The sequence below is a fragment of the Tupaia chinensis genome, unplaced genomic scaffold (genome assembly GCF_000334495.1).
Source record: "Tupaia chinensis unplaced genomic scaffold, TupChi_1.0 Scaffold149383_1, whole genome shotgun sequence".
In the NCBI taxonomy this organism is placed as follows: Eukaryota; Metazoa; Chordata; class Mammalia; order Scandentia; family Tupaiidae; genus Tupaia; species Tupaia belangeri.
The window spans coordinates 2,558,349-2,573,667 of NW_006209227.1; the positions used below are offsets into that span (position 1 = coordinate 2,558,349).

Here is a 15,319-nt window from a genome sequence, read left to right on the forward strand (position 1 = left end):
GTGTGACTTCAGGCAGCGTGCAGCCTGGGCGAGCTTAATCCAGGTGGCCCTGAACATGCTCACCAAGATCCTACTGTCCTCTCATGGATGTTGAAGGCAAAACCACAAGTGGGAAGGTAGTGGGGGAGAAGGGATTATACCAGTTGCTCGAGGACAACAATCCTTGGTGACCAAGATCGATAACAAAGGCGGGGCCTGCCCAAGGCTGCACTGGGTAGCTGTCCTTGCGGAAGTTGTCCTCGTATGAGGCCGCAGTGGTCTTTGTGTTAGGTCGTGTTCTGGCGGAGTTCTTATATAACAGCTCTCAGGGCCAGCTAGATGTCATGGCGGTTAAGGCGGCTGGATCCCACATGGCTGACTGTGCGTTTTGAGTCTTGGACCCAGTGGCTTGGAAAACATGCTGGATGGGGAACCAGCAGTTAGCGTAATGGCTATGTCGCTGGACTCCCACGTAGTCGACCGTGGTTCGCGTCCCGGACCCGGTGGCTTAAAATGCACACCGGGCACGTGTGCGTGCGTGCCCAAGATCCCGAGAGGAGAATGGAGGAGAAGGGATTGCGGCGTGATCATCCCCCCTGGGGGGTGATTTCTTGCTTTCTGTCTCTCTGTCTCTCTCTGTTTGTCTGGCGAGCGCACGCGCCCTATAGCAAAAACCGCTCAAAAAAACAAACAAAAACAAACAAACAAAAAAACATGCTGGATACATGGGTATATGCCCCAAATCCCAAGAGAATGGAGAAGAAAGGGCTGAGGAGTGGCCATCTCCTCTGGGGAGTGCTTTCTTACTCTCCTCTCTCTCTCCCACGGAGGCACATACCCTGTGTGGTTTATATAATAACAGTTCTTGCCATCAGGTGTACCAGCATGAAAAAACACCTGCGCCACGGCCTTCCCCAGCTCAGTTTGGTCAGGGCCCAGACAGACGTCTTCCTTTCGATTCTGAATAACTCACAATCACAACATAGGAATACAGGACCATGGCCTCGCCCATTCAGGAGAACGTGGTGGGAGGGTGGATTGCTCTGCGTAAAATCTGGAACGTGAAAAAAGCCTTCACTTTCTGGCGTGCCTTGGGTAAGACATGCATTAGGCCCTCAGCGAAGCGAGGAACGGCCCAGAGGGATGGCTGAAGCCGTGGCCACAGGCAGCACAGTCGAGAAGCAACATCCAGGCACTGCATGACAGTCACAGGAGTTGCTCAGAAATGCTCAGGTGGGTCAGTGGCATCTCCGTATTCACAGGTTCTGCAGAGCCGTGAGACAGTGGAATCCTCAGGGCCTAGCTGGGAAGGGAAGGCGGAGGCCAGCTCCTTTCAGTACCGTGTCCCCATGCCTGGCCTGGGGCCTGACCAGAGGGCCCTTGAATGACAGTGCTTGCCACTGCCAGTGGGAGGTGCTAGGAGCTCCCACTCTGGAACCACCACCAGCGCGCCTTGCACTCAACCCCCCAACACCTGTGCTCCCTCAGGAACTCTGTCCCTCGAGGTGAGGAGACCAAGGCAGAGAGAGAGAGAGAGAGAGAGAGAGAGACGAGCTAGCTGAGGGTCCTGCTGATGCACTGGGTCAGCACTTTCCCTTCACCGGTGCTGGAGCTGACACCAGGACTAAATGGCACCAGCTCTGGGGGACAAGGGACAAAGGTCCACTTTATAGCCCTCTGAGAGCTGCTGGTCCCCTTCGAACAGCGTGTTAACGTGGTTGTGACCAGTGTGGAGGGGGCGTGGTGTGGCTGACCACCCCCAACTGTTGAGTTTCAGGACTTGTGGACCAGTGTCTTCCTTGGCTAGGTGACTGGCTTACCGTGTGTGCATGTGTGGGTCTCCTCTCTGAGCCTGCGGCCTGAGGGTTCTGGGGCTCCCAGAGGTGAAAACCTGGCCTGAGCTTGCTCTGTCCACTCCATGTCGCGAGCTCCCTTGGGGGGGGGGCTTTTGTGTGTCTTCAAACTAGGAGCAGGGATCAGCCTGAGCCCGCCTCTGGGGAGTGCTTTCTTACTCTCCTCTCTCTCTCCCACGGAGGCACATACCCTGTGTGGTTTATATAATAACAGTTCTTGCCATCAGGTGTACCAGCATGAAAAAACACCTGCGCCACGGCCTTCCCCAGCTCAGTTTGGTCAGGGCCCAGACAGACGTCTTCCTTTCGATTCTGAATAACTCACAATCACAACATAGGAATACAGGACCATGGCCTCGCCCATTCAGGAGAACGTGGTGGGAGGGTGGATTGCTCTGCGTAAAATCTGGAACGTGAAAAAAGCCTTCACTTTCTGGCGTGCCTTGGGTAAGACATGCATTAGGCCCTCAGCGAAGCGAGGAACGGCCCAGAGGGATGGCTGAAGCCGTGGCCACAGGCAGCACAGTCGAGAAGCAACATCCAGGCACTGCATGACAGTCACAGGAGTTGCTCAGAAATGCTCAGGTGGGTCAGTGGCATCTCCGTATTCACAGGTTCTGCAGAGCCGTGAGACAGTGGAATCCTCAGGGCCTAGCTGGGAAGGGAAGGCGGAGGCCAGCTCCTTTCAGTACCGTGTCCCCATGCCTGGCCTGGGGCCTGACCAGAGGGCCCTTGAATGACAGTGCTTGCCACTGCCAGTGGGAGGTGCTAGGAGCTCCCACTCTGGAACCACCACCAGCGCGCCTTGCACTCAACCCCCCAACACCTGTGCTCCCTCAGGAACTCTGTCCCTCGAGGTGAGGAGACCAAGGCAGAGAGAGAGAGAGAGAGAGAGAGAGACGAGCTAGCTGAGGGTCCTGCTGATGCACTGGGTCAGCACTTTCCCTTCACCGGTGCTGGAGCTGACACCAGGACTAAATGGCACCAGCTCTGGGGGACAAGGGACAAAGGTCCACTTTATAGCCCTCTGAGAGCTGCTGGTCCCCTTCGAACAGCGTGTTAACGTGGTTGTGACCAGTGTGGAGGGGGCGTGGTGTGGCTGACCACCCCCAACTGTTGAGTTTCAGGACTTGTGGACCAGTGTCTTCCTTGGCTAGGTGACTGGCTTACCGTGTGTGCATGTGTGGGTCTCCTCTCTGAGCCTGCGGCCTGAGGGTTCTGGGGCTCCCAGAGGTGAAAACCTGGCCTGAGCTTGCTCTGTCCACTCCATGTCGCGAGCTCCCTTGGGGGGGGGGCTTTTGTGTGTCTTCAAACTAGGAGCAGGGATCAGCCTGAGCCCGACCCTCTCTCACGAGTCACCTCTAGCTCCGTCACACCTGCTGGCCCCTGAGAATGTCACGGAGTATCACAGAGTCATGAGACCATTGCCTGGGCCCCTGGAGTCCCTCAGGGGAGCTGGCCAGGACCATCCGAGCACTCAGACGATAGGGTGTCTGGAGGGCCAAGAGTCTCCAGTGCAGGAGGAGAGTTTCAGCCATCCTCCCTCTGGTCCCCGCAGTTTGCTCTGGTGTGTGAGGAGACCTGAGTCCCATCTGAGAAGCTCTGGGCCTGGGTATGTGGAGGGAGGGCAAATCCCAGGGTAGCAGAAGAGAGAGGGGTTCTGTCGTGGCACCAAGGTGGGCATCAGCACCGAAGTTCGCTCTGAGGGCCACTCCCTTGGCCTGCCCACCCTGCTCAGCCTCACTCCATTGGAAGCTCCTGACGCCAGAGAGCTGAAAACCCCACCAGGCGGGCTGGGGGCACTGGACACCCTGCTGCTGAGACCATAGCGAGGAAACAGAGGGGCCGGGCGGGGCAGGCGGCGGGTGGCGGGCCGTGGCTGGGCGGGGCGGAGGGTGGACGCCAGACCTGTGTCTTGCTTGGTTGCTATAATGAGGAAGTTCTCTGCAGCTCGGTTTCCTTTCCCTGCCGAGCGACAGCCTGAAACAGGAAGTCAGGCAGCTGAGCAGGGTTAGCCGCAGAGGCTTGAGAGGCACCGACGCCGGCCTGGCCTGCGAGAGCGCAGGACCTCGGCTGCCCCCGGTGGCGGGGGGGTGCCCCTCGGTGGCGTGCGGGTCCTGGGGGTGGCTGCAGCCCGGCCGGAGGAGGCCCACGGCCGCCATGGTCCCCTGCTGGAACCACGGCAACATCACGCGCTCCAAGGCCGAGGAGCTGCTCTCCAGGACGGGCAAGGATGGCAGCTTCCTCGTGCGCGCCAGCGAGTCCATCTCCCGGGCCTACGCGCTCTGCGTGCTGTGAGTACGGCACCGGGCTCCGGTTTCCTACAGGGACCTCCAGGAACCTCCAGGACTCCGAGGAAGGAGCCTAGCCAGGGTTCGGCGAGGCGCCTCGTGAGGTGCCCGGGCCTGGGATGGGTCGCTGTGGGTGGGAATGGAGGAGTAGCTTGCGTGTACAAACAGGCTTCATGGTGGTTCAGCCCAAGCCCTTCTCAGGCCTTGCCTTGGTGTTCAGGGAGCTGTCCTGGCAAGTTTTGCAGTGCCCGGGGGATCTCAGAGCTGGTCAGACCCTGGTCTCATTCCAGCTGCCCAGCCCGGTGGTGGTGGTGGTGGGTGTGTGGAAGGAAGGCAGCCCTCTGGCCCAGATGTTGGTTAAAAATACTCAGCTCAGAAACCCAAAGAAGAGCCAATGTGTCCAGAGGGACCCCTTTCTGTGCCCAGGCATGGGGGCCCTGGACATGGGTGGGTTTAACAGAGAGGACTTTCAGTTCAGAAGCTGCTCTGTGGCCAGAGCAGAGGAAGTCACTCTCCCTGCCAGCACGCATCTGTGCTCCCTCCGTCCTGGGCTCTCGGCTGTGTCCCTACCCATTTGGGTCCCTGTGGCCATCAGCTCCCACTGCTGCCGGGCGATGTTGCTGATCTTGCAGTTGTTCTGACACTGGAGGAAGAGCCACACGGATGGTTCCTTTTTAACGTCCCCTTCTTGTCCAGTGTCTAAAGGAAGCCCTTGCCCCTGCAGCCTGCGGTCTACCTGTGTCTCCACTGCCCAGGTGCAGGCAGGAGGGCTGTGCCCACCTGGAAGTCTTAAGGAGCAGCACTGGGCTGGAGAAACGTCTCTGCAAACAGGGTCCTGCCTTTCTGCGGGCAGGAGGGCAAGTGGGGACTCCACATGCGGCCGGGGTGAGCCCTGGCTGCGCTGGCACGCTCAGCACGACCTGAAGTGTGAGTTAATGCCATTTTGCAGGTGAGGACGCTGAGGCCCTGACAGTTAACTGAGTCATGACATTCAAAGCCAAGGCCATCTGTCCCCAGAGGCTGCAACGGAAGACACCACCCAGTGCTGCCTACCCCCGCCTGGCCGTCAGGCTGGGAGTGCGTGTAGATACAGCAGAAGTGAGAGAAGCCGGGCTCTTTCAGGGTCAGCTGAGGGGCCAGCAGCCAGCTGAGACTCAGAGCCGACCCCTGTGGAGTCAGCAGCCACCCCCAAAGACCGGCTTCCTGCACCCCAAAGCTAATACCTCAGAGGAGGGCATGCAGGCTACCTGCCCGGAGTTCCCTGTGGGTACTGCCCCCTCATCCCCATCTCATGGGGGTCTCAATGGGCCCCTAGAGGGGAAGCTCTTTAGCATCTCTTATGGCTCGTCCAACTACACGTGACCCACATGGACTTCCCTCCTGCCCCAGCGGAGCTGACTGAGGGCCGGTTCTCCCAAGCTGAGCTCCAACACGTCCAGGGCCTCCAGGGCTCCCTACCGTTAGCTCTGGCAGCAGCCCTTCAACCAGGGCCCCGTGGTTGTGCAGGTTATAGGCATGGGATGTGGGCTCTCTGACCTTCGACCACAGAGAGCGAGGCAGAGCTGGTGAGGTAGGAGAGCCTCGGGTAGAAGCCTTTGTCTTAGCCGCCATGCTGGTGGGAGGTAAATCGAGGGCCAGGCCTGGTGTCCTTCCTCCATGCCTCCCACCCAGCAGTCTCTCGGAGCACGACCAGGAACAGTCTGCACCTTAGGGAGATGTCGGAGTATGTGCAGATGTCCACCACGCTCCGAGGCCTGGTCTGGACTCTCCTCAGCCTCTCACCCCCAAGGCCCTTAGCGCCAAAAACCAGGAACCTTCCCCTCGGCCAGACCCTCACCCCAGGCTGAGGGCACCCTTTCTCCCCTGCTCAGTGGGGAAGCCGCTTCCCAGCAGGTCGGCATGCTGTGGGCTGCGGCACACAGCCGGCCAGTTACTGTCCAATGAGGACGGGGTCCCTACGGCTGCAGCCTCCATTCTGCTGAGTAAGGAGATTTAACAACTGAAAACAAAAGAAATAAATGAAGCTAAGTCATCTCCCAGCACCTTGTTTGGTGAAAGAACATCATCCAAATGGGCAAGAAGGACACTCTTTTACAGATATCTGTATGTGTGTGTGTGTATATATATATACACACACACACATATCTATATACATCTATATATATATATATACACATACAGATATCTATATACATACATATATACACACACACACATATCTATATACATACATATATATATACACATACAGATATCTATATACATACATATACACACACATATCTATATACATACATATATATATACACACACATATATCTATATACATACATATATATACACATACAGATATCTATATACATACAAATATATACACGCACACACATCTATATACATACGTATATATTCACACACATATCTATATACATATATATACACACACATATCTATATACATACATATATATACACACACATATCTATATACATACATATATACACACACATATCTATATACATACATATATATACACATACAGATATATATACATACATATATACACACACATATCTATATACATACATATATATATACACACAGATATCTATATACATACATATATACACACACACATATCTATATACATACATATATACACATACACATATCTATATACATACATATATACACATACACATATCTATATACATACATATATACACATACACATATCTATATACATACATATATACACATACACATATCTATATACATACATATATACACACACATACACATATCTATATACATGCATATATATACACACATACAGATATGTATATACATACATGCATACATATTATATATGTATGTATGTATATGTATATGTGTGTGTATGTATATATGTGTGTGTGTGTATATATATATATATATATATATATAGTCTCTCGATTGCAGAAGTGACAGGCTGGCATTTGAGCTGTCTCTCTGGGAGTCGCCCAGGCTGCAGGACCCAGGTAGTTCAGCTGTGGGCTCAGGGCCTGCTAGTGAGCCGGGGCTGCAGAGGGAAGCCACAGAGACTCACCCTCCTGCTCTCAAGACATCCATAAGAAGAGGGCTGCTCTCCTCGCCCTTGCTGGGATGCCCAGACCTCAGCCTGCCTGGGCTTCCCAGGCATCCTCTGGGAGCAGGGGACCGACATGCCAGGCCTCCACCTGCAGAGTTAGGTGGGCGTGTTTGGTATTCCCAGAACTGACACAGCCTTGTCAGGGAGCAGCCTTTGTGTCCAAGGGTGAGGAAAGATTTGCCTATTCACATGGGACCCAGCACGGAGGGACGCACCAAGAGACAAGGCTGCAATTCGGTGCCAGCCATGTGGCCGAGACACACACTCCCCCACACCCAGCAAACCATTTCCTCGAGAGAGGTCAACCCTGTCACCTGCCTCTGGGCAGGAAAGCTTTGATCTCTCCCCCAGCAAGTCAGAAAGCCCTGTGGGAGGGAGCCTGCAGCTTCATCTCGGGCACGGGTGGCAGGAGTGCAGAGATCCCCGCAGATGACCCCGTGGTTTGAGTCCAGCTCTGCCCTCCCCAGCCAGGGCCTGAGAATAGGAGGGACAGTGGACTGTTCTGGGAGGGTCTGTGTGGCCCTCATGTGGTCCCCCCATCAAGTCCCCAGCAGAGCCAACCCTGCCCCAGGGAGCGTGTGGGGCACCTTGAGGTGACTTGGGCTCATGGTGGAGGGAAGACAAGGGGCTATCAGGACCGTGCCCCCTTCTTCTGCCTCCGAGGGGCCAACACGCCTGTTGGGTGCTTTACACCGTGGAGCAGAGATGCACCCTCAGGAGGGGGGTCTGTCAGCGCGCGTGTCCACAAGCCAGCCAGCTGGCTCTCCTGGCCCAGGTGAAGGCAGAGCTAGCGCCAGGGCAGTACCGTCAGGGACACGCTTGTCCTATGTAGGAGCAGCTGGGCCCCAGGCGAGCCTGCCCGTCGTGGGGTCAGCTGCCACCCTCAGCCTGAGCAGGCGTGAGGCTGCCTTTGGTGGGAGGGGGGTCTGTCAGCGCGCGTGTCCACAAGCCAGCCAGCTGGCTCTCCTGGCCCAGGTGAAGGCAGAGCTAGCGCCAGGGCAGTACCGTCAGGGACACGCTTGTCCTATGTAGGAGCAGCTGGGCCCCAGGCGAGCCTGCCCGTCGTGGGGTCAGCTGCCACCCTCAGCCTGAGCAGGCGTGAGGCTGCCTTTGGCTCACAGACCAATGCTGGGCCCAGCTACTGTGGCAGGAAGTGGTTTGGGTTCCCATGGCACATGGCTTTACACAGGGGTGGGGACAGGCTCCTTCCCGGGGACAGTTCACCAGACAACCCTGGACTTGGCCTGTCAGCTGTGCCAGAAAGACAAGACGCACAAGAAGGACGTTTCCATAGCAAAATCCCTCCCAGAGAAGACATTCTACTTGTTTGGAAGAAAGACGGTGACAAGCCATGAGAGGTGGAGCAGACCCTGAGCCGTGCTCCGCTACCAAAGGCAGTTATTCACCCGCTGGGCCCAGGGACAGCAGGCGCTTGTAAAGAGCTGTGTGTTCTCTATATGTAGCACCCTAGTCAGTGTCCACAGGGGCTCCCGAGGAAGGATGATCATTCCCTTCACAGAGGGGAAAGTGAGGCAAGAGGGTATGGGACATGCTCACTTTACAGGACCAGCACATGGCAGGGCCAGGCCTTGCACTTACTCTGTCCTCGGGAGGGAGGAGAGAGAGCTAGCAGGGCAGGGTGTGGGGGTGGAGGACAAAGGCCTGCAGAGAAGACCCCACAGACAGAGCTACAGAGCAAGACTGGGGGAGGCTGGGAGTGTCCGGCAGAGGTGTGAAGCTCTTTACTGTGGGGTGAGTGGGCGTGAGCCAATTTCTCTTCCTCTAACCCCTTTTAAAGCTTCAGCGAAGCTTACTCACCTTGTGCAAATGCAGCAAGGCGATGTTTTTCTCATCTGGTATTGACAGACCGTGGGAAGAGAGACGTTGGCACAGGCTGTGCAGAGCTGGAGGTCACAGGCTCCCGCCAGGTTGACGTGAGAGAACAGGCCAGTGAGCTTTGTCCTAGGACAGCTCATCTGAGTTTTCTCTCTGCCTGCAAGACCAGGAGACAGTGACGTGCCTGTGAGGTCTCGTGTCACTCCTCAGTGGCATCTTCTGTGTGGCGTGACTCAGAACAACCGTGTCTTTCCAGGTTCTCCATGCCCTTTCTCAGCACCCCAGAGCATCCTTCCAGATCTAGCCTCGGGCCTGGCTTTGGTGTGTTTTGTGTGCTTGCCTACCTGATAGATTAAGCTCACCTGTGTGCAGGTGTCCGCACTGCTTGACTGAGTGGGCCCTGGTCACAATAGCAGTCCTCCCGCCCGGCCTCCCTCCCTGCCCCGGAGATAGAGCGGGAGGAGCTCTGCTCTTCCCTCCCACATGCACCCTGCAGTCCTCAGAAGGCTCTGCAGGGGCTAGATGTGCCTTTCAGCATCTGTAAGGCACCGACCTCCCTGTGCCAACCCAGCACAAAGTGACGGTGATGACGTGCACTCATTGGGTTGGTTTTGCAAATGGAAGTATTATCAACATATCATAAAATCACTCTTCTTGTAGTGTACAGTTCAGTGGTTTGTAATACATTCATAACCTTGGCAACCAACGCCACTAATTCCAGAACATGCTCAGTACCCCGGAGAGGAACCTCGTACCTACTAGCAGTCACTTCCTACTCTCCCTCCACGCAGCCCATGACAACAACTAATCTGCTCCTTTACTATTCCGGGTGTTTGATATGTTTAGCATGACAGAATGTGTGCTCGGGTACCTGGGTATTTTCACTTAGACTTTGAGGAATTACCCATGTTGTAGCATGAATCATTCCATTGTGTATTCCATGATCCGTGGCATGGATCCATTCACCAGCCGAGAAATGGGGGGTTGTTCCCACCTTTTGGCTGTTATGAGTAAGGCTGCTGTAATTGTTCATGTGGACGTATGTCTTCAGTCATCTTGGGCGTATACCTAGGAGTGGAATTGCTGGGGCACGTGGTACTTACGCTTAGCATTTGAGGAACTGTTGAACTGTTTTCCTGGATGTCTGTACCCCTTACATTGCCACCAGGCCCTCATCTCCCCAGATCCTCCTGGCACCTGGTCTTATCTGTCTTTTCGACTGTAACCATCTTGGTGGGTGCAAAATGGCACTTGATCATAGTTTTCATTTGCATTTCACTAATGACTAGGGGTAATCAGCATCGTTTTATGTGCTTATCAACCATATATAACTTATTTGAATAAATGTCTATTCAGGGCTTCACACATCTTAAAAATTGGCTTTGTTGTGGGCAGTGGATACTGAGAAGGTAAAATGAGAGGGTGGAGGCAAGAGATATAGCCCAAGGCCAAGTGCATGGTTAGCACCTACTGAATGCTTTACACATATAGAAGTAATGCTGACCTAGGCCAGCAGGTGGTGTGGTGGTTAAGGTGTTGGACTTCCACATGGCTGTCTGTAGTTCAAGTCCTGAAACTGGTGGCTTGCTTTCTCTCTCTCTCTCTCTCTCTCTCTCTCTCTGTCTCTTTCTGACAAGTGCATGTGCCCAGTAGCAAATTTTAAAAGAGTAAAAAAAATCATAATAATAAATAAAATATTTTTTTAAAAAAAAGAAAGAAATGTTGGTCATTGCTTAATATGAGCCAGAGAGCACGCAAAAGCAGAAGAGAGGGCCCGTGTGTGAAGATGCCACAGCAGAAGGACAGACGAGGACAGTGCAGAGTGTCACTTCTGGAACTTCCTGGAGGCCTCCAGGAGACACTGAGCTGTCATGTGGGGCTCCTCAGAGGAAGTGCTCAAAGAGATTGAGGCAGGAAGTGGAGTTGAATGACGCATGAGTGGCTGCAGCTGCTGGGGCCTGGGCTGAGCGTCTGGAAACCCAAGGGAACAGGGTTGGGGGCAGAAGAATGCCAAGTGAAACCAGGTTGAAGGAAGGGGATGCCCAGAAAAGATGCAGGCAGGCCCTCTTGAGACCATCTCCTTCAACTGGGTTATCATAAAAGTCATGCCACACTTTCGCATAGGAAACAAATGGAAAATCAATGACTTTTCCAACAATCCAATAGTTCCAGTTTAGGAGGATGTCTTGTGGACTAAACTCCCGTGGTTTGAGGTCTAGAAGGGGCACATTCTGTCTGCCAGGTGGGGACCCGGTGTTGAGAGCTGCAGCTGACCCATGCCCTGGGAGAAGAAGCGAGCTGAGGAGGTGGGAGACGGCCCTGTTGAACACGTGGGGCTGACTCTGTCTCTCCCTGGCTCATTCTCCATTCCCTTTGGTCCCATTAATTAGAAAAATATCCTATTAACAAGTGCCAGAACCCACTTAAAAGTGTTCAAATACTTGTAAATAACACCATCGAGGGCTGGTCCCAAAGGAGCCTGCTCTCCAAATAAGAGCATCTGGCTGGGCCATAAGACTGTCAGTAGCAACACAGAAATAAATAGTTCTTCTGATATGCACTTCAGTGTTCTTTCCAGTAACTGTAAAAAAAATGGTATTAAGGGGTCCGGCGGGCAGCATGGTGGTTAAGGCAACTAGACTCCCACATGGCTGATCATAGTTCGAGCCCTGGACTTGGTAGCTTGCTTTCTCACTTTCCTTCTTTCTCAATGTCTCTCTGTGGTCAACTTCAAAAAATAATAATAATAATAATAAAATAATGACAGTGAATCAAAAAAATTTTAAATGGTATTGAGAGCAGGCCAGTTAAGGTGGCTAAATCCTACATGGCAACTGAGTGGTACGAATCCCGGACGTGGAAGCTTGAAAAACACTCTGGGTGTCTGTGTGCACATGCCCAAAATCTCCAAAGGAGGGACAAATGGAGAAGGGATTATGGCATGACCGTTTTCCATGCGGCTGCTTTCTCACTTTCCCAATGTCTCTGTCCCTGTCTCTGGCAAGCACACATGTCCACTGGCCAATTTTTCTTAATGGTAGAAGTATAAATCATAGAGAGTACAAACTATAAAGCAGAAAAATCATCACCTAATCACTAAGAGACTAACATCGTTAGTCTGTCGGCACATCATGTCAGTCTCTCTCCACGTATGTAAACAATCTCCATTATGTACTTTTTAATATTATAGATACAATACACACATTATTTTAGCCTGAGGTTTTTAGCAGCATTATTGTAAATATTTAAAAATAAATGTTTCTCCATTTAAGTAGGATTTCCTTCTAAATATTATATTTAATGGAGGCACAGAATTCTATCACATAATGTGTCATTCTCTATGAAGTGGCTGTCCTGTTACTGGGCAGGCGAGTTATCAACAGTGGTTAGTTGTTGTAAATACGGTGGGGATGAAGGTCTTTGTGCAGAAATGCTATAAACATGCCTGGGTATAGATTCCCAGAAACAGAATTACTAGACCGAAGGATAGAAATGTTCTAGAGGCTTTTGACAGAGACTGCTGAGATTTTGCTTTAATTTATGCTCCATCCAACAGTGGGAGAGAGAGCCCAGCTCATTCCTCCTCCCTATTCTGAACACTTCTCACTTTAAAAACAATACTAAGTTTTAAGCTGAGAGGGGGTTTGATTCGTAGTTGAGCTTATGTGACGGACTTACTGACCTCCAGAGCTCCTTTCTAGCAAATGGTCTGCTCTGTTCTCTTCTCTTCGCAGTTTTTCTATTGGAGCTGCAGTTTTTCTGTCATGTTCTTGTACGGGTTGGACATCTTACTCTCATTGCAAATATTCACTGTGATTTGCCTTTAAAAAAAAAGGTTGTTTTTATTCTTTCTTCTTCTTTTTATTATTGCTGGAGGGCACGGGCACTTGCCAGACAGAGAAAGAGAGAGTGCCTCCCCCCACAACAGGACGTGGCCATGCCGCAATCCTCTCTCCTCCATTCCGTCATCCCATTGGGATTCAGGCACACACGTGCCCAGCATGTTTTTCAAGCCTCCAAGGCTGAGACTTGAACTGGCCATGTGGGATCTAGTTCCTTGCGCACAGGGCTTGCCCACGGAGCTACGAGCTGGTGGCCCTCTGTGATTTACCATTGAATTATTTTTGTTGTTGTTTTCTTTTCTTACATTCAGAGATTGTAAGTTTTGTACAGTAAAGTCTTTTTCTTTTGAGATTTCTCCCACAGCTTTTCAACGTAGAGAATCCCTCTGCACACAGAAATTCACTTGTTTCCTTCCTGTTGGGGACAGGAGGGTTAGGTTAGGGCCTTCGGGGCTAGCAGACTCAGGCTAACTAAACTACTGAAGCCTCCAGTAGTTTATTTCGTTTCCTGGAGCCCTGGTTTCTTCATCTAAAGACCAGGGCTAAGAACGCCTGTGTGGGGGTGTAGGGGGGTGAGTGAAAATGTGTATCACATGCTTAGCACAGAACTTGGCCAAAGCAGATGGATCAGTTAGAGGCCTTGTTTGTTTACAGTGAACTCTTCGGTCTATTTGGGATTAATTTAAAGACATAAGATAAAAATGTATGTGTATTCTCAAGTAATTATTTTTCCTTAAACCTCTTCCTGCATGATTTACTCCTTTCCCTAGGTGAGCCTTCTTGTACCATATGTTAAGTTTCGCATATTCCTTTCTTGCTGGTTAACTCTGTTCTGTGGATGTCTGTCTTTCTTACACCTATTTTGGGCCAAAAGCATTACCACAATTTTAGAAAATATTTTAGAATTTTTATGTCTATTCTTTTCAAGTGTTCATCTAGGTGAACCAGCGAATTTTGCCAAGTTAGAAAAAGCTACTATTGGAAATTTGACTGGAATTATCAAATCTATAAAATAACTGGTAAAAATGAACAGATTAGTAATGTTTAGTCTCCTTAACAATAAATATGGTTGTCTCTATTATTTTAAATTTTGTACTTTTCTTCATATAAATCTTTCATATTTCTGGTCATGATTACTTCTGATTATTTTAAATTTTTGTTACTATCACAAATGATTCCTTTTCCCCTGTAGTTCCCATGAAATGGTCATTGATAACCTACTGGGTTATCATCTCTTGTTCTGTTACTGTACACACTTCTCATTATTCAAATTGCTTTTCAATTGCTTCTTTCAGATTTTCTTGGAAAACTATCATGTTATCTTCAAATGATGATTAGTTTGTGATCTGTTTTGAAAATACATACATTCCTTAATCAATTTCATAACTTGTGGCATTGGCCAGCATTTCTAAAATTTTACAGTAGGCGATATTGGAAAAAGAAAATATTTACCCCAGGGAGGAATGCTGTGAAAGCCACCCAGGTCCAGGAAGGACTTGAGATGGGGTCTGGATAGAGTTAACACCTGATCAAATAAGTTCTTTCTGTTTGTTATTTCAAAGAAGGAGCTGTCTTTTCCTAGTTTTTAAGAATTCGGGACCAGCAGATGGCGTGGTGGTTAAGGTGCTGGGCATTCCCACATGGCCAACCATAGTTCGAGTCCCAGAGCTGGTGACTTGCTTTCTCACTTACTCTCTCTCTGGTCCAATTAAAAATTAATTAATTAATTAATTAATTAAATCATTCTTTTTAAAAAAGAATTCTGAAGTAATGAGTATTGAATTTTACCAAATGCCTTCTGATACTTATTGTGATAATTACATTGGACCATATTTTATTTGTTAGTTTTTAAGCTTAATCTTATATATTTCCTAATATTAAATAATTTTTACATGATTAAAATGAACTCTTCCTGATGATACTTGTTTATTATACTCTGAATTTTATTTAGGATTTTTGTGTGCATATTAAGGAGAGAAGGATTTATGTAACTTTGGTTATGCTATGGTTTATGAATCATGTAAGTTGTATAAACTATCCTGGAGCCTTTAAGTAGTGTCATCATTTGATTTTCGAAATGTTAAACAATTTTTGGGAAAGCCGTTTTTTCTCAGAAGAGAAAAATAATAGAGATAATTCTTTTTCCAGTTTATTCTTTGGTATTGATTTCATCTTGTTTTCTATTTCTTTCATGTCACCTTTGATAAGTTATATACAAAATTTCAGAGAGCAATCCATTTGCTGAGAGCTTTCAGATTTGGGGATATGCAGTTGTGTGGTTTTCTATAATCACGAGGTGATTTGTTTTTGTTTTTTTGTTTTGTTTTGCTGCTGTTTTCTTCCTTTTATCATTTTGTTTTTTGTTTATGGTGGCTAGGGTGTCAGCTCAGC

At 50.2% G+C, this 15,319-nt stretch overlaps 1 protein-coding gene across 1 annotated transcript in view; it reads left to right on the plus strand.

The window, feature by feature from the left end:
- Positions 1 to 3,929: 3,929 nt before the first annotated feature.
- The window catches only part of INPP5D (inositol polyphosphate-5-phosphatase D), a 151,916-nt gene continuing 140,526 nt past the window's right edge, over positions 3,930 to 15,319 (plus strand). Inside the window, exon 1 of the mRNA XM_027769352.1 lies at positions 3,930 to 4,126. Within this exon, the coding sequence (XP_027625153.1) occupies positions 3,993 to 4,126 (134 nt within the window). The 5' untranslated portion in view covers positions 3,930 to 3,992. The remainder of the gene's footprint in view (positions 4,127 to 15,319) is intronic.